The sequence below is a fragment of the Pempheris klunzingeri genome, chromosome 1 (genome assembly GCF_042242105.1).
Source record: "Pempheris klunzingeri isolate RE-2024b chromosome 1, fPemKlu1.hap1, whole genome shotgun sequence".
Lineage (NCBI taxonomy): Eukaryota > Metazoa > Chordata > Actinopteri > Acropomatiformes > Pempheridae > Pempheris > Pempheris klunzingeri.
Window position 1 is genome coordinate 32,706,514 of NC_092012.1, and position 19,477 is coordinate 32,725,990.

The 19,477-nt window shown below is 41.9% G+C and overlaps 1 protein-coding gene across 3 annotated transcripts in view; it reads right to left on the minus strand.

Annotated features, from left to right (window-relative positions):
* Window positions 1-1,740: 1,740 nt before the first annotated feature.
* The window catches only part of phkb (phosphorylase kinase, beta), an 86,363-nt gene continuing 68,626 nt past the window's right edge, over window positions 1,741-19,477 (minus strand). For 2 of the 3 annotated variants that reach the window (XM_070831844.1, XM_070831852.1), the window contains 15 exons: window positions 16,435-16,518; window positions 15,474-15,578; window positions 14,198-14,280; window positions 13,395-13,485; window positions 10,985-11,043; window positions 10,702-10,864; window positions 9,795-9,876; window positions 9,428-9,485; window positions 7,358-7,448; window positions 5,962-6,167; window positions 5,293-5,427; window positions 4,818-4,947; window positions 4,228-4,335; window positions 3,892-4,032; window positions 1,741-3,558 (listed from right to left, as the gene is read on the minus strand). In XM_070831844.1, the coding sequence (XP_070687945.1) occupies window positions 3,421-3,558; window positions 3,892-4,032; window positions 4,228-4,335; window positions 4,818-4,947; window positions 5,293-5,427; window positions 5,962-6,167; window positions 7,358-7,448; window positions 9,428-9,485; window positions 9,795-9,876; window positions 10,702-10,864; window positions 10,985-11,043; window positions 13,395-13,485; window positions 14,198-14,280; window positions 15,474-15,578; window positions 16,435-16,518 (1,674 nt within the window). In that variant the 3' untranslated portion in view covers window positions 1,741-3,420. Of the gene's footprint in view, window positions 3,559-3,891; window positions 4,033-4,227; window positions 4,336-4,817; window positions 4,948-5,292; window positions 5,428-5,961; window positions 6,168-7,357; window positions 7,449-9,063; window positions 9,155-9,427; window positions 9,486-9,794; window positions 9,877-10,701; window positions 10,865-10,984; window positions 11,044-13,394; window positions 13,486-14,197; window positions 14,281-15,473; window positions 15,579-16,434; window positions 16,519-19,477 lie in introns of all 3 variants that reach the window. The other variant, XM_070831860.1, reaches the window with a different exon arrangement.

Genomic DNA, 19,477 nt, shown 5'->3' on the forward strand with positions numbered 1-19,477 from the left:
GTTCACTGCCATTTGAGAAACCTCCTGTTCAGCAGTCAATCAGAGCTCACCACATGAGTAAGTCATCTGTGATTACGCTCCCTAACGCTTATCTCCATGTTGTCAACACCCCTCCAGAGAAATATGCCTGCAGTACGCAGTCATGTGTGTGTCAGCCAAAAATAGAGAGAATGAAATATAACGTAGAGATAACGACAAGTATGAGAAATGCTTTCCCACATTTGCAGTTCATTTATCCATCACCATAATACCTCAAACCAACCTCTTATTTTGCTGATTCACTGGCTACATACACTCTGGTCTCAAGGAGGGAACTCATCTTGTCCTCTGTTCACTTGCACTTCAGTACATGTGCATAGCTCCCTCTTGTGTTCTAATCAATTTCATCTTCCACAGTCCTGACATTAAATGTTGTAAAGCCACTAAGGCCCCTGATTTTTGCACTGTTGGTTGCTAAAGCGCCCCCTTGTTCCTCTTCATTCGGCCAGACGGCAGGACCTCGTACCAGCTCCCACCTGACAAAACAGAACCACTCTGGCCGCTCACTTCATGTGCTATACTTTTCATTTCTGGAGCTCTGCTGCATCCTAGTGGACTGGTGAGGCATGAACTCCTAAAGTGGAGGATGCAAACGTCAACACCATGCTACACCAAGGAAAATAACACCCTGGTCCCTGGGTTGGTTTTTTTTTTTGCCTTTATAGATTGGGAGTGAACACTTGAGTGCAAAATGAAATATAGGTACTAAAAAATCTTTAACTCAACCCCCTCCGAGCCCCATTAAAGAGGTGCATGAGTGATTTGTTATTGCACTTCCACAAAGTTTGGTGACTCATAGATCGAATCAGAAAATAATCATCAAAATCCCAGCAGCAGAGGCAGTAACATTGTAACTTTTAGTCTTTATGGATCAAGCTCCAAAAACACTGGATTCCACATTTCCCATAATGCAACTAATGACATCCTTTTGTTATCCCCTCTCTGATGACATCATTAGGGCAATTTCCACAAGATCCACAGAGGACAATGCACAGTGTTTTGACAGAGTAGTACTTCTCAGAAGTAGTAATCTACCCTTAAGAGTAAAATTGATGAAGCTCCCTTCTCGGGGTCCCTGGTGTTTTAAGAGAGATATCTATTCTCCAAAATAACATGAAAACATCATCTATTATTAAACATTCCAGGGCAAATAGCTAATTAGCAACAAATGTGAAGAAATATACTAAAAACATTATATAGAAGCAACTTAAACCCTTTTCCAGACCTCTCGCTTAATGTTGGGAGAAACTTAATTTCCTTCCAAACAGGCAAGATCTCTTCTCACGAGCATGCAAGTTGATTTGAATACATTGAGTGTGAGGCAGAGCTCATTTATCTTCTCCTCTGGCTCTCGCCCACCTCTCCACCTCTCCGTGCCAGTCAGTTAGTCGCTGTTGCAGACGACACACACAGCCTCATTGGCAAGATGCAGATTGATAAGGGGTTCCTGCAACATAAGTGGGTGTAACTGGTAGGATTCGATACAATGTCAAACACACGCCTCAGGGATGTAGCAGTCACGCTCCATTTCTTCTGCAGCTTTAGCCAAGAACCAGCGGATGTTTGCTTCATGTGAAGTAATTCTATGTCTGTATTTCATATTCACGTAACTGTAGAATAAAAGGGAAGATGTTTGCAATTATTTACAGACTCACAAATACAGTTTATAAGGGCCCCAGTAAACTGACACGAAGGGAAATGTTTATAGTTTCTACCATAACTTTATTTTCTGAAACTACAGTTTTGAGTTAAAAATACTTCCTTTGAACAACAACAGTAAACAGCACACCGACACACCGACACACCGACACACCGACACACAGTGACAAGGTTGGGTGGATTCATCACAGCGACCATATTCAGAGAGGCGCGCTTTAAAAGAAGTCAAAGTGAGTCTTTTATCGTTTCCACCCAAGAATGACAGCAGGTTTTTCGGTTGCCCACTTTCAACAAAACAGCGTTTTCTAAAGGGCCTTCAGTCCCTGGACTTCAGATGAGCAGCAGTCATTGTCATGCAGAGCCCTACTGTGCAATACAGGCCTCTCAGAAACTCCATTTTGCCGCCTCTAACATTCAGACAGACCGTTACAATGGTTATGGCAAACTGTACGTATTCTCATGCAGCAGACTGCACATGCATAGAGGTAAGAGGACAAAGAGAGCGAAAGAAGAGAATATCAACACAGTACAACAAACACCCAGCTGTGTAGGTCTATGTATTGTTTATTCACTATAAAATCCTCATATATTATTTTGTGTAGAGGCTCTCAAACCTTCTGATGCCAAAGACTAAATAATAATTCAGATGACGGGAACCACATCAAGATGCAATTTCATGAACATAAACGCTTTGTCTGCTGATATGATGTATTTTTAATACCCTATGGAGCCAAATGCACCAATCTGAGAACCACATCTTTCAAAAAACAACGTGACCTTGTACTGACTAATTGCTGTGTAACAGCTATAGGTTACTGCTGGTGAGAACGGTTACATCGGAGACTCATTCAGCAGAGTTCAAAGCGGCATTATTTTTAACCTGACACCTGATAGCCAGTATACATGACATTTACATTGGATTAGAAACAGTTTGGGTTTGCTTTCTTACACAGAATTCGATGATAAGATTACCACTCTCATGTCTGTATGCTACATTATCTTATACCTTATACTATCACCTTGGGACAGAGCCAGGCTAGCAGTTTCCCTTTTCATGTTTCTGTCAAGCTAAGATAAGCTAACCCAAAAGCATTGTTTGATTCTTCCCTTCAATTAGTTTTTATTCTGATGATTTTTATGGAAATATTTTTTATCTGAGAAAAGACAAGACAACGATGAATAGTTGGCTAGGTGGCATTTTGACATAATTAATGACACTATTGGGACAGTTGGGAGACTGAAGTTGCAACAAAAAGATGTGTGGAGGTGAAGCAAAGTTCTAGGTGCTCCTGATTTATGCACAACCGGTGAATGTATCCTACAAACCTGGAACAGAGTGCAGATCTGTTCATCTATGGGGTCCTGGTAAAGGGTAACAGAAGAGCCACCCAGTTATGTGGCAACGTTGGCAACTTATGTGCCATTTGACATGCCCAGCCACCACCACTGGTAATAAATAACTAGAGCAATTCAAGAAAACTCTGTTAAATCTTAATTTGAATACACAGCAAAGATGTAATACGGAATTCTGACAAAACAGACATGTGTAGTGGTAAAAGAAACAAGGCCCTGGTGATATTGTGAGTAGTTCTTCAAATGAATGCTAACAGTATTTTAACCATATCATTTGAATATATGTGATGGATACTCTGTATTCTTTTACCGGACCATGTGATGACTAGACTGCAGCAGGCTGGGACTACGGGTCAAATCGCAGTAAATCTAGCTAACAGAGCACGGGTCGTCCTTGCAGGGCTTAACGTCCCCTTGCAGCAGCTGGATCATAACAGCCTTGGTGAGGTAGCTGGAGGTGCCTCTCTTTCCCACTGGTGGCGTGTTGTAGAATGCCTCCATGTTATCCTGGCAGAGGCACGGATGAAAAAATCATCTTTGATACGATTATGAGATGCGTTTTCACCTCCTAACAGGATTATATCTTACGCATACACACATAATAAAGCTCTACTGAATTGGACAATGGCAATCTGTTTCTATGAGGCTCTTTAACACCATTTAATTAAACTAACCTTAGTTAAATTATTAGCGTATGGCTAGAGCATAATCTCTAAGTTAGGGAGTATATTAATTTAGAAAGGTGATGAGATAATTTAGTGGAGGACACTCGGGTCACATTCAAATGCTAAAATGTTCTAATATCAGTTAACCTGGCGGCCTTGACGGAAGCCACTCTACCTGTTTCTCAGTGCCTTCAAAGCGGCTGCGATCCCTCTGGAAATCATTAAAGGCTTCCTTCACCAAACCGTCCAGATCCACCTTGTCGCTGAACTCCAGCTCCAGGTTTCTCTCCAGCACTATGGACACCACCATCAGCAGCTGCTCACACAGTGGAGACAGGGCAAAGCTGTCAGAAACTAAAAACATAATAACAGCAACACACAAGGCTATATCCTTTTTTTTTTAAAGGTCTAAACCTGAATTAAACATAACCACAAGGAATATCAAAAATCCATACATATCTAATTTTAATCAGCTTCATGTATTTTCATTCTGTTCCTCTACCATGCTTACCTCGACTATGATTTGTCTGTACTCAGGCAGGACAATGTTCTTCAGCGTGTCCTCCACCAGCAGGGAGAAGTTCATCTCATACATGGTCATGTCAGAGAGAGTAGGTTGCTACAGAGAGACAGTAAGAAAAAAAAAAAAACATTCACAATTCATCATTTTAACTATTTTGTCCTGATTTAAGCGTCGATCTCCCTCCTGCTTGTGGACTAACACCCCCCCTATCATGGTACCAACATAAACAGTCCGTGGGTACCTACAGTACACGTCTGTTTTTGTGCCGACCTTCTCTTTCCAAACAGATTAGGATAAAAAGTCAAACTAAGCTGAGAAAACAAGTTCATTTTCACAGTAATTCAATTCATTTTTTGTTCATTCTTACTGGAATTGAAGTATTTGGCACATGGCACTTGCCAATAACAAACAGTGCTTTGAGGCAACCTGAATTCCTGTGTGCGTACACATTACACAGCTTAACTGCTGGTTAAATGTCACACTGTGTATTGTGACACTGTGACAAATCGCACATTGTCACATTTTACCATCATCAGTCAGAGTGTCTATCCTGCGGCAGTGTCAGGGGGTGCAGGTACCTGTGGGAGGTGAGTCTCAGCCACCACAATCCCGTTGGGGGTCCTCTCCAGGATCTGCCACACACGATCATAAAAGCCCAGAGGTGTCCTGTTCAGAGAGCCATCGATCTGCCGCCTGTTCAGCCAAGACCTGAACCGAACCCAGAGTGAGACTGCTGAAGTGAGTTTTAAACACTGGGGAAATGTAACGCTGATAGCGGTTGTACTAGAGGAAATTGTCCATGAGTCAATGTGTATTAGATTAGATGAGATTAGATAAAACTTAAATGATTCCCATGGGGAAATTGGGTTGCAGCAGCAGCAGCAACAGAGATGATAAGATATGGATGCAGACAAGACAGACGGTAAAATAATTAAAACTAAAAAGATAATACAAGCAAAAGTATTAGGATAAAGACACGGCGTCTTCAAAGGCAGCTTTGTGAGTTGAAAGGGATATTAATGTTCTTGATAGTGCTAATGTGTGTTTGGGTACCTGCCCGTGTGTTGTGGCTGCAGGACATCCAGCAGGAGCTGCTTGATGTCGCTGGGGGAGAGCTGGTAGATGTCCTGGGGTGGCATGTCTCCCGCCCGGATCTTCAGCTCGTGTTTCATGGCCTGGACAATCCATCTGGATTTCCACGGCACACAAACGCTGTTAACACCCTCAGAGCCGAACCCTTTACAGCTTGATTCATGGTGTCAAGTTTATTTACAGTCAAAAGACCGAAAAGAAACTGAAGCAAACACTGAAAACAAAAACAACTTGTTTGTCTGACTGGGCTGATGGAACAGGATTTTGAGGTATCAAACCTCACGCCTAGACAAAGTTGTTTATCCATAAAATAAAATACGTCAACTTCCAAGACAGCAGCAGTGCGGTCCATGTGGAGCAAAAAGCCACTTCAGAAAAACAACTTGAACTCTAAGGTATCATTAGTGTGGAAACTGATATTTCAAAGCAAGAATGTTTAAGGCTAACATGAGAAAATCAAGTGCAGCATGAACTGATGGAAATATTTATTGATGTCTTCATATTTGTTGAGTGGCTTTTAGGAGAATAACCACAAAGGGTCCGTACTACATGAGGCTATCTCGCTTGAATGACAGCACAAGAGCTCTCAGGACACCACTGTAGCCATCCTGAACTTGTATTCTCTCCTACCCGACTCTGATCTTGAGCATGCCGCTGAACAGCTCCGGGTTGTTGGAGATAATCCATCCGATATGGATGACCAGCTCCTGCTGAAGAACGGCCTCCCGCTCCCCACCCTGAGGGGAGCACTTGCTGTAGATGATGCCCTGGATCACACCTGGCGACAGCGGGTTGGAGATCACCTCCTCCTCTTGCCCGAACAGGCCCAGGGTCACCTGGTAACCACAAGCATTAGCACACATGCACACACACACACACACAGGAGAAAGAACACACACCAAAGGATTGTATTGTATAATATAAATTGCGGGTGCACGTGTGTGAAAAGTGTGCACATGTGTAGACTGGCATGTGCACATAGTCCTCCCTCAAAGGTGCAATTCCCACAAGTATCTTTGTTCTATCACTCTAAAATTGGCCTCCTCTCCCACAGCCACATTAAAGTGAGTATAAAAAAATTGCAGATCTGAAGATTACTCTTTGGGATTTTGTTTCCTCTGAAAGCCATTCCATAAAAATTACACCTCAACAATCTTCCTGATGAGGAGACACTTTCATCCTTGCCTTTGCCTCCCGCTGATGAAACTGGCCACTTTGAAGATGCATCATTCATCTTTACATCGAAACGAATTTTAACTGAGAGCAGCCTGGAGCTGGAAATGTCTGAAGATGACCAGCTTTGAATTGAAGGGGAATACATTGTTGAATTTTAACACCGACGAGAAATATAATCAAAACTTGAGTCAGAAGTGCCTTAAATGGGGTGGCGCTTCTTATTTCTCTCAACTGAGCTGTTATTGTAAGCAGAGGAACACGGCCGACTCAAATCTTAAATCAGCTTTTCCAATCATGTTGAGAGGGGTGTTTTCCCTCCAGTCTGCAATCTATATGCAGATTCACACCTTGAGCTACTTCAGCATAATGAAACGCCTAAAACTGCTCAGAAGGGTAAAAATGAGGCGAGATAACTGACACTCTCAAGAGGAGGCTAATCTCTAAATAACACTTGACAGGAAATGATGCACCGACCAAAACTCATCCAGCGTGAGGGAGTGGCACCCACAAATCCCCGGGTCACGATATATCAATCGGCACATGGGGTGTGTCTAGACATGTGGACACGGTGTGTATTAGGATTCTGTGCTGGTTACACTGGCGGCTATAACTACGGCTTAGATACACACACAATGGAGGGGAGCTGTGATGGGGAGTATGAGCATGCAGCTAGTCCCATAGGATGACAGCATGAGGAGCTTATGATCATATATTTCCAATTTCATTTCTTTCAATCAGTGAACATTAAAACCAATGGCTGACATGTCCCCGGAAAGACCCCAAACTTATTTGTACATAGGTAATAGTTAAGGTAGACTACTCAGGCCCTGCTGCCTGTGTGTCCACTTACCTGCTTGCCGTGCACTAAAACACTAGTAATACTGGGGGCAAGGCTGTCCACCAGCTTAGTTAAGAGACTGGCGGCAAGACGGACAACAGACCTAGTGGGCGAAAAGACACAAGAACAGTCTTGATATCATGACAGATAACAATTAACAGCTAGGACTTTAAGTAGCTACATCTTTTTGTTCATTTTTAGTGCAAGACTAAGATCTAATATTCAGCTAGAAATCAAATTCAGTGAATTGCCTTATGATAGGGAATAGGTGGAGAATATATAGTGTGTGCCGTGGCCAAATGAGGCACCAATACACATATGTTTGACTCAGCATTACTAGAAACGCATACAGATTCCACTATCATGATAAAAAGGCAAGAATGTATCCTCAGTCATCACTGCTAATTGCTTCCTTTTCTTATCATAGTAAAACCATCAAAACATCAGAATGAAACTGAAAGTGAACCCCACAAATAATTAATCTTTAAAATTAAATGTGTCATTTTCAAATCATATAAGAAATAGCATAATGTGTTGGTCCCAGTCCTAATTAAAAAAGGTTGGCTTCCCAGAAAATATTTTAATGTTCACTAATTTCTCATTTCATTATTCACAAGAGTCACTGCAGCCTTGAAACTGCCTCCTCTTGCCTGCAGGAATCCTATGAGGGGAAAATCAGCACACAAAAAAACGTGGTTGTCTTCACATAGTAGCCCAGTGCCAGGGTTGCTATAGACACACACATGGAGTTGAAGCCATCCTCACAGAAGCAGTGAACAAATAAAATAATTTCATTAATGGTGTCATGAATACAATCAGCTCTTCTTATTGTATGCTGAGAACAGTTCTTGCTGTGTGTGTGTGTGTGTGTGTGTGAGTTATTCAGTGCTTAAACCTGCGGAAATACGAAAACACACTTTAAGTACAAAGCCTTCATGTTTAGAAGGCATGATGTGGTGTCAATCTACCGATGCTTTGTTGGGGAACCTATTTCAAGCTTCACTTCCTGGCCCATGTTAGGTAAATGAGAAAGTAAATGAACTGAGTATTGATGCTATTTCCCAGCAAGTTGGAAAGCAGCCTCTAAGGCATAATCACTTCTCTATGTTAAAATCCTATTAATTAATAAAACAGCATCTACGGTATTTGGTCAATTCTTCGAAAGCAAGGTCAGCAGTATATCACAAACAAAATAGGATTTTAGCAGCTTTATGATCAAAGGTCAGAACTATATCTTACTTATGTTTATAGAATTAACATATCTATTAGTCTTACTTCATATTTACTCTTTGTTATGGTGAATTTACAAGTAGTGTCTGCTTCTACAGCAACTATCAAGCTCCTGCATCCGGCCCAGATGCCTTTGAAGAAACAGACCTGGAGTTAAAGTAAGTGTGAAGACACGTACAACACCGTATCCGATTGCCAAATTCTATTTCATTTGGAGTATACAGCCAGCCTTATTGCAGTGGGTGATGCTGCAGAGGGACACAACAGCAGAAAAGAGGTCCAGCCTCTGTGACGGTTAATGGAGACAAAGCAAACATTGACAACAAGCTCCTGTACGCGACTGAGCCGAGGCGGCGGCTAACTTGGACGAGCCGGGACGGCCAAAGTGGGACTGACTGGACCTCACATGGCTAAAGTAGACAGCTAGCTAACCAGCCAACTGGGAGTAAACATGCAGAGCCTTCAGCTCACCCCTGCCTGAACATTACCTGTTTCCCATGCACCAGTATTGTGGTGATGTGAGGAGCTATAGAGCTGGCAAACTTCTTGATAATGGCAGCAGCGTGGCGCACTGCCAGCCTACAGTTCAGCCAGATTAAATAACAGTTATTTTAAAGTGTCAACAAGGAAAAAGATTTTGTGAGACACAACAACTACGGGGACAAGACATTTGTTTCAGGGGACCTCAACAAAAACACAGGAGGCTAAATTTTAATGTCTTACACAATTTCCAAACATAAAATTCCCAAGCCCTTTTAATCAATTTTAATTATTCAGTAGAGCAATAATTTATGTATTAATTTAATGAGTATTCACTGTGGGTTTGTGTGTGTGTGTGTGAGAATATCAGACCAAAGCTTTCTGCTGCCAGCTCTTCTGTAGATTCTCTCCAGTTCATCCATCAGGTTCTCTGGAATCACAAGAAACACAAGTATTTGTGTTCAGGCATCAAAAAAACATGAGGAGGACATCTCCAGTCACATCCAAATGTATCCTCTATTCTCAGGAAATCAGGACAGACATTTAAAACTTTGATAAAACAGCTTCCCAAAGACCTGTACTGAATCACAGCACGTTTAAAATGACCAGAGAATAATGTTCGGAAAACTTCTGACATGATCTTGTATTCTTTGTATTTAATTATGACCCACTCCTGTTGTGTTTCAGTACAACTAGAGACTTGCTCTTTAAGTTGCTCTCTAACTGTGAGTGTGCTTACCATCTTTGGCAAGGAAGTTTGGTCCTTCTCTCCTGAGAAGGACGACTGCAAGCTGAGCCTGACTGGCCAAGCAGTCGCAGTCCTGAGCAACAATACACACACAGACAAATGGGAAGGTGAGTCTAGTCTCACACACACACACACACACACACACACACACACACAGCAGGTTTCAACAAACGCTTACACAAATACCTTTATTGCACACTCTATACACAGTGACAGTATCTTCCACTCCCAGTAAACACCAACAAATCCCACTGGAACTATTATTGTTGGACCAAATTGTCTACTGCAGTTCTAAAATTGTGGTAATAATAAGTTTGATAGCACCCCCCATATACCATAAAATATGGTTAATATAGTTAAATGGTGATTATATTTGGTAGCTTCCGTGGCCACTAACATGCTTAAGTAAATTAGACACGGATTTAAATGACAAAGAAACTTGAGGGCGTTGTGAAGAGGCTGGACACACTGAGCAAAGTAAGACTGAGAGGAGCTGTTGATTGTGAGCAGCCTTGGGCTGATGATTCATTTGAATATATTTATATTATATCACTAAGATATTTTAGGATTAACAAGGATACTTTTTCAATAATAAAAATGAGAATTTTCTGGACTGCAGTCCGTGTCACTGCTAACTCGCACTGTTTACTTGGGGATGGCTGCAAATAATCTTGCAGATGTCGGATGCTTCTTTTCACCTGCCAATCTGACTAGTCCAGTGACAAAGACATGATTTGTCTTTGTCTTACCTTTACAAACACTACTAACTATGTATTTATTGCAATATAAATGGCCAAGTGTAGGGAATACTGCTAAGATTTTAGCCCAGGTATCTGGGCCACAAAGCTCTTTTGCTGTGGCCCTCTCTCCCCGCTCCCCCTAAAGACAATCAACTCACATGGAACTTCTGGATGATCTCATGGGTGGACTTGTGCAGCCACTCCTCCACACTGATCTCTGGCTGCTGCTCCAGGTCTGAGGCGTTGGGCGTACTCATCTGTCTTTTCACCTTGGAGTGCTTCGGCATCTCCAGCTCCTCGAAGCTCTTAAACTCTGGGATCCTGAGCGCGCACACACACACACACACACACACACACACACACAAACAGTTATACTATGTGTGCTATTTGTATGTAGACAGCAGATCTGCATCAGGCATAAAGACTACAGGAAGCTCTTACTCGGCCTCGTTGACGCGAAGGAAGTCCAGCTGCTCCACCACTGCTCCAGATATCAGGGTCTACAAGGTTGATGACAAAAAAAGACGTTAAATACATATATGAGATGAAATGTATGAGGAATTCATATTCTAAAGGCACATTCAGGAGCACAAAAAGGTGAGAAAATAGAGCTGTTTAAATCCCAGAGAGGAGGTTTGTCGGATGATTCGGTGTACAAAACAACTGTTTGAATAATGTAGTTCATAACAAATAACACATGGAGTAGCAAGGCGTGAAGAAAGCTTACTGTTTCACATTTTTACAAATGCGTACGGGAGCAGTAACAAGTGAGTGTCTACCACGGTGAAAGTAAAAGTTTGAGTATTTGAAAAGCTTAGCAGTGCAGGAGTAAAGAGTGTGGTTGCTCCTGTGGTCTAAATGTGATATTAGCCATTCCAACTGAAGTCAACTCCAAAACAAAAACAAGAGGCATAGGGAGAGGAGCAACCCTGCTCCCCATAACAATGAGATGATGAAGAGGTGAAGTGTCTCAAAGCTGTAGGAGTTAGCTGTGTACTGAATAGCAAATAGGTGAAGGGGCAAAGAAGAACTTAAAAGCAGAGAAAGAAAAATATGAGGAAGTCTCTGCTAAACACCACAAACACACTGGGAGGCCTGGCAGACCTGTCATAAGTTTAACAAAGCACTTAGTTAAAGTTACCATTGTGAAAATATTTCTAGCTTTCCCTTGGCTTTATTCTTCTTTTTGCCTTCATGAAGGCTGATTGTGTTCAAAATCAAATTCAAAAAGTTATTATCTGCAGGAAGCTTCTTACGGTTAATTGTGAATTCATGAACGCTGTTCAAATGAGTTACAGCGCAGTCATGCATGAATACAGGTGAAATTCATATCTTGGAGTGTTGAATGTTGGCAGTGCAGGATGGGACTCGCATGATAATCACTGACAGCCAAGTGGGATCAACCACACCAGCACACCAAAGATGAACTGAATATGAAGGCGAGCTTTTTATAGCAGCTTTAAAAAAAATTCGGTGTCATATTTTCACGACGTATGCGCTGGCTTGAGAGAGCAATGGGGAATGTCCTTTCATTTATTTTTGCGGTCCTTTGGTTTTAGATGTGATTCATCACTCATTTACATTTCTTTCTTCCACTCCAGAAAGCTTTTAGGGGGCACTGCAATGTTTTCTGAGGACACACTGACCCCGGCGCCCTGTCTGATAGTAATACTGCTCGACTGTGGGTTCTGTAGGTTGGTTTCAAAGCGTCTGTACAATACAGTAATGCAGTCACAGCCACAAATGTAAATGGTTTCGTTGATGTATGCTGGCACAGAGTGTCCATTCGGGTTTCTCTACAAGTGTTTTCAGCAGGCCGAAAGATACATTGGAGGGATCAACCTCTAATCTATTAATTCACCATTTAATCCGTTGTGTGCTTCCCTTAAGTCATTCCAATGCATATTTAACAAGCCACAAAAAGCTTCAACCCAATAGTTCTCCATTCTAAAAACATTCAGGCTCAATTCCGTGTCACCTTTCCTGTGCAAACAAAACAGTTTGTCCCCCAAATTGAATCTGACAGTACCAAGGTCAAAACACAGATAAACACTGTTGAAATAAGGAGGGACTTCAGATTAACGGCTGGAAAACGTTTGCGCTTATCCCAAAGAAAGAGATGAAGCCCTGCAACAAAATGTATTGAAACATTTGTAATATTAAGCCGTTGTTTATTTTCAGATATGGCTGTAATATATGTTGGAAACGAGCAGGTGGCATACTTTCCACCTGACAGGAACTTTTACGAAACAATATGCAAACAGTCAAAAGTATAACGGGAACAGTAACGTTGATGCCGTAGAAGAAGGATCTCTAAGATGATGAGCAGGAATCACTATTCAAAACACGTAGACGAAATAGATACGTCAACTAACTGACAACTAATTAACACTAAATGACTGTTATAAATGCTATCAATTAAAATCTGATTTAATGGTGAAAAGGAAATATTACAGGACCTCCTGAGCTGATCAAGTTGCCTCTACAATATTTGTGCCACCTTGATACATCTGTCCTTCCTAAGCAGGTGTTTTCAGCTGCTGGACGACTGGTAAACTGAATAAGCAGCACTTGGACCACCCCTATCACATAGCTGAGGTTTGCTTACTATCATAAATAAAATCAATAAAACTGAAGTGTATGGGCCAAACTAGTATTTAAAAAAAAATGCTGTATATTTGGAAAACACCCACTTTGTGTTGTTCAATTTTTTAACGCTTAACTAAATTGATTGTTAACAAGTCCAATAATCAATTAAGGGCATTACATTTGCCTCCCTAAAATATGGATTGATTCACATGAGAGAATCAATACAAGAACGACAAAGTCTGTTTCAACTGGATCCACAAACCTGAAGCCTGTCGACGTGAACTTTGACCCCTCCGATGTTGCCTTTCTTGAACGAGGCCAACATGTCCAAGACCGGGTTGAAGCGGCTCCCCCTGGTGACACACAGGTTAAAGTGATGGATCGTTTTCAGTGAGTGAATCGGCCCAATGAAAACATTTTGATTTAACTATTATTGTAACGCAGGTAATAACGTCAGTATAAAATCATTACAGCTGAAATTTTTCACAATAAATCAGCACATTTCACCCTTTATTGTGTCTGCTGTCAACTTTTATACGAGTCATCATCCCGATCAATAGCTAACTAACGCCTATTCCTCTATGAGAACCCACTGACTCATTCCAGATGCTGCAGTGTAGCTGTTTGAGCGTTTGAAGCACATTTAACATATGCCCTCTTGGATAACAGTCAATACTCCTGTAATCAGCCCACCAGCCAGGCTATAGTGATACAAATGAGGAACATTATCACCCTATCAGCAAGCAAATACAGTTGCACCTTCCTGCTATAAAGATAGATAGCACACCTAGAAGGGAAGAGAAGGGAGAGAGGGAGAGGGAGAGAGAGAGAGAGAGAGAGAGAGAGAGAGAGAAATAGTGGATAGCAAAAATGAAACAAACTGAATCGTGACTGTCAAGACATGTTGCAAGCTTGAGCCAGTATCAGGCTGGAGAGGGGAGATAAAGGGTGATGTATGGAGAGATAGGGGGAGTAAGAACGCTATGAGAGCGCTATCAGGTGACAGGAAGACAAAAAACAAAAAAAAAAAAAGATAAAACTGCTATTATGGAGTGTGTATATTACTTGATGTTATCCTCACGGATGAGAACCAGGAAGAGGGGACGTCCCGGCATCTTCCAGCACTGTTTGATGAACTGCAGGGCGTTCTGCGCACACAAGACGAAACACAGACACCGTTTCACCGCTTCACACGTGGTGCTGGTTCACATTTTGTGAGCATAAACAGAATCAGTGACATTTTTAAAGTTCAACCTCCTCAGCTGTCAAACCAGTACGAGTCTTTAAATATGGAGATCAATGTGATGATAAATGTTTTGTTCCAAATATACTAAACTGAAATTAAATAGCTGCAAATACTGCAGTTTGATTTTGTGGTATCTGATATGTTATGTGGTATCTGCTATGTTATATGTATGTGTGTGTCTTCTCTGTGAATGTTTAGGTAAGAGAGTCAGACAGGATGCATGGTATGTGTTAACATATACGGTCAGGGTGCTGCAGGATGATTTCCTAAGAGTGATAGTACCATATAAGGATGTGGTGACTTCCCAAGAGGGACAATTTCTATACATCCCTCCATGTTAGGGCAAGACCTCTTTGGGCCTTGCTACTGAGGGAAACCACATGGTGAGGTAAGTGTTCCTAAAGGTATAAAAGATGACATTCAGAGAAGCTCGGGGAAGTCGTTAATTTGGCAAGGGGATACTCTGTCTGTAAGAGACAAATAATTGGGTTACGTCTTCCCAGGCAACCATGGAGCCTGTTAGACAACTGATCTTTTTGTAATAAACCTATTTTTATGTAACAAGTCGTTGTCAGCGGACGTTTTTCCTCCCATCATCTGCACACCATAGGCATCAGAGAAGTCACAACAATTTCAAAGTCAGTGGTTGAGTTTGATTGTGTGTAAAATGCATCTTAAATTCTGTGTGTTTTATTTCCCCTCTGTAATTTATGACTTCAGCAATGTCACTTCTCAACATGGATCCATAACACTAGTCATCTTTTCCAGTGAATTATACTCTCTGTACATAGCTTGTCTGACCCAATATAGTCTGAAAATAGGGCACTGGCGTATTTATCAAAACTAGACATCACATAACTACAAAAGGTCCCTGGAGGGAATTCCCAGTACGTGCCCTTTTCTGAGTGGCCTCATAAAACGAACACAGTCAAACCAAATTGGCTAATTTCTTGTCTTTTTCACAAATGCCAGACTGCATCTCTTTAGAGCAGACAAACTGAATATATCTCAGCTATTTAAGTTCTGCGAGTACATAAAAAGTGGTAAGCTGCAGAATCATGTCGTTGGTAAGCTGCAAGTGTGACCCTGACTTACCTTAATGTCATCAATCAGCAGCATAACATCTTGGGACAAGTAAAAGTCACTTAGATCAAACACTATTGGGTAGCACACCACCGTCTTCCCCAGGATACGATAAATCTAGAAGGAGACAAACAAACAAACACACACACACACACACACACACACACACACTATTGCATTAGAAGACGGATGGCTCACAAGCAGCCACGTATACATTATTCTGGGCAGTGTATAAAACAAGCCATCAATCCTAAGATAGAAGGGACACACAGAAGCTAAACAACCACTCCTGATAGCACAGACACACACACACACACACACACACACACACACACATACAGTACACACACATGTTGTTCAAAGCTGCCTTTCACCTGAACAGATTGTCACAGGGACGCACACACACACACCCGTACAGACACACTGATGATGATAATGCCCTCTGGCAGTCAGCCATCTTCCCTATAAATGTTCCATTATAATATTGTCTTAGCAATGCGTTGGGAGCCATGATTCATTTGTTTGGCAATGACTTTGTTTGAGAAAGCTGCTGTAGCTTAACTTATTCTGTCGTGCTATGACCTTCATTTGGGAGAAACTGCAAACAACATCAACAAGAGACATTAGCGAGCACACACATGAACCGTACACACACACACACTTCCACAGACACATAATACGCACACATGTACACACACACACACACAGACTGCCTGACAGCAGCTTAGCACACTAGAAAGTGATAAGAATAGGCAAAATCATTCAGCATTCACTAACAAATACTGTATGTCTGAAGAGGAGGAAACCATTGAGTTTCTGAGCTGTAGTCGCCCTCTCAGTGCTCTAGGAAATGTATGCAGGCCAATACGTGTGAGCTGTGTTAGTGGGCACCCAGGGCAACATGGAGTGCACATGTGTGTGTGTATGTTGCCGGTATGTAGTTGTGTGTAGGTGTGTTTGCAAACAAGAGTACCTTGCAGGTCCCGATGCAGCCTACTGGCCTCTCTGGACGCCCACTCAACCCCAGTTTCTTATTGACAGCAAGGAAGCGGTACGCCTGCAGACAGACACGCACAGGCATTCACACAGAGGCATAAACAAAAACCTTGTCAGTGAACACTGTGTTTTTATTGTACATGGTCTCACTGCTTGCCTTTCTGTTTTCAGAGAAAATGTATATCTACATCTTGATATGTACATTCCCCTGTGATAGTATCAGTATTGCTTTGAGATTAAAAATATCATATTTGATTTGAAATGTCACGCCGCACAGTTCCATTCAATATCGTAATGAAAGTGCAAGTCCATCATCTGTCTTCTTCCACTGAGACTTCTGTTGCTGCAACTTATAAGATGAAATTACCACCATATGCCAGAACCACCTACTGATATTAGCTCTGTGTAAAGTTATGAGACGTGGCGATAATGAAAGGTCCCTGCGCTGCCATCAGCAGTGTGCTTAGTGGTACCCGAGCACACCCATGGGCACCAGAGCTGATAACACTGTTGTACTGAGATGCAGAGGCCCATATAAAGAGACACTGAGACCTAGCTGAGCCCTCATTACAATAAAGAAATGACAGCATGCTGTTTCATACGTTCCATGTGAGCCACTTAGCATATCATACCCCGCCAAAGATGTCCATCTTAAAAAATTGGCAGGTGGTAATTGGCCCTTCATTAGGCCCCCACCTTCCTTAGTAAATGTCACAATGTCATGCACATATGCAGTTTACAATGATAGCTGTGGCACATGGACATATTGGCATATATTTTCTCCATATACTGGTTTATCATCACCAGCTGATGATAAATATTTAGAATAAAGACTTAACATTGTTCTTGTATTGCAAGGTGAGGCAAATTAGCTCTACTATTATACTGCAGGATCTTAAAGAAAACGCTGGACTGTTTGAATCCTTTCAATAAAAACAGCATCTTACGACTGTTTTGGGGAAGTGGTTTAGCGAGCAGTGGATTCCTGGTATTTCCTGGTAATGGTAATTTTATCAAGCCTGACACAATAATCCTGATGATTATCCCCAAGGTTATTATAAAGTGGATTATTTTTATAACCAGAAGCCCTTTTTACAAACTAAGAGTATTGTGGGAAGTGTAGGATCTGGTTTATGGAGCTTGGTCCATATGTAAAAATCAGTATATTTCAGTCTCTGCCACTTTGATTTTGACCATCACTTATGCATCACCAAACTTTATGGAAGTGAAACGCTACAGTAAAATCCCTGAGGTACCCCTTTGAAAGGTTAAGTCTTTTTTTCTGAAGGACCTACAGTATATGACCTGGTTTCTAGATAAATGAAACAGAAATAAAAAATGTTGAAATTACTCATTTCCATGATAATTAAAACTTAATCTCAGATTGATGTGTTTTGCACCACACTTTTCCACTCAATAAAACACTCCGATATTACTTTCAACACCAGGATTGGTATAGATTGGAGGTAGGAAGAGGCCCTTTATTATTTTGAGCCTGGGGGCAGGTGGCTTTCACCTGTTCAGTGCCCACACACTGTAACTCCATCCCCTGTGCAGCTCTATGAGAGAAGTATCGTAGTTGAATGAAGTCATAAAGTCACGTCTCAAGACTCTGCCTGGTCCCACAGTCTCAACGTGAAAAACACTGAGTCGAGTAAAATCTCAAGTATGAAGCAACATTATGAGCTGAAAAATGTTAACATCAGCAGCGCTGATGTCCAACGTACAGGGGCAAGCAAAAAACTTGACCTTATAAATGACTCCAACAGGGTTTGGCTGAAGAAGCCTCGCTCAGAGTAGCTGAGTTCAAGCTTCACGCTTAATTGGTGGACTGGAATTCTGTGGTCAGTCAAGCCAGAAAAAGTAGTCTCCCCCCACGGGTACAATTTAGATTTGTAGGGCTTATTCTCCTAAAACCCGAACACGAGCTCAAACCATCACTGTTCTACCACCAATTATAGCATCAGTATTACCGGTGCACCCAGGTAGAAAGAGCAAGACGGAAACATAGACATCTTTGACTGTTTTCACAGGTGCTGTAGTAATTACCCAGTCGTTACATCGAAGGCATCCCCCAGTTCATCAAAACAAAGCAGAGGAAAAGGTCACGGCCTTCTCCCTCAGGCATCACCGAGATGCATTTAGAGATGGGAGCAATGAGAACACAGGAGCTCAGTTTCCAGAGCATCTCTTTGGTGCTTCAGATAAAAGCTTCTTACTGCTGTGTCGCCTGCTGTCACAATGAACTGACTCAAAGATGCAAAGGGAAAGAAGATGGACATTGATTTCTTGGCTCTGCTTGTTCGGAGCCCGCTGGCGTGACACACTCACTACGAGCGGCGTTTATCTGTGTGTGTGCGGGGGTGTGTATGTGTATGTGTTAGCTGACACTAATGTGTACTTCTGTGAACTACTTGTGTCTGGCTGAGTGTAACACCGGAGTACTTATTCCCGTTGTGTCACCCTATAAATTCTAAATTTAAATACCTCCGGTCCCATCACGAGGCAGCATCAGTACACCCACACACTCAAGTGGCGCTGCAGGAAATCTGCCTGTCAAGAACCTCCATGCCGCATTCTTCAAGCTCAAACCAACTGCAATTCACCATGTCAACCAAAAGGTGGTGCTCCGTTACCCCAGTGCACTTCCTTGCTGTTTTGAACAGGCTGTGTTGAACACAACGGGAGGGAGCAATTAAAGGTAATTACATAAAAGGAGAGAAAAGAACAGACTTTGTGTAAAATAAGAGAAATGTTAATAGAGAATTACATGGCATTGCAAATCAGTGCCCTAACAGGCAAGAATGAGACCTGGAGGAGAAAAGCCACTGGAGGCTGGAAGAACCTCTGCACCCAACACTTCCTGTGTGCAGAATACCAATGAAGAATGACAACACGCAGGCAGCCTATCAAAGCATCCTTTCATTCCCTCACACTTCAACTGACCGCAGCACAAACAGCAAGCCTGACAGGTGGAAGCAATAATAGCAAGCTGTATTTAAAAGCTGTATTTTATACCT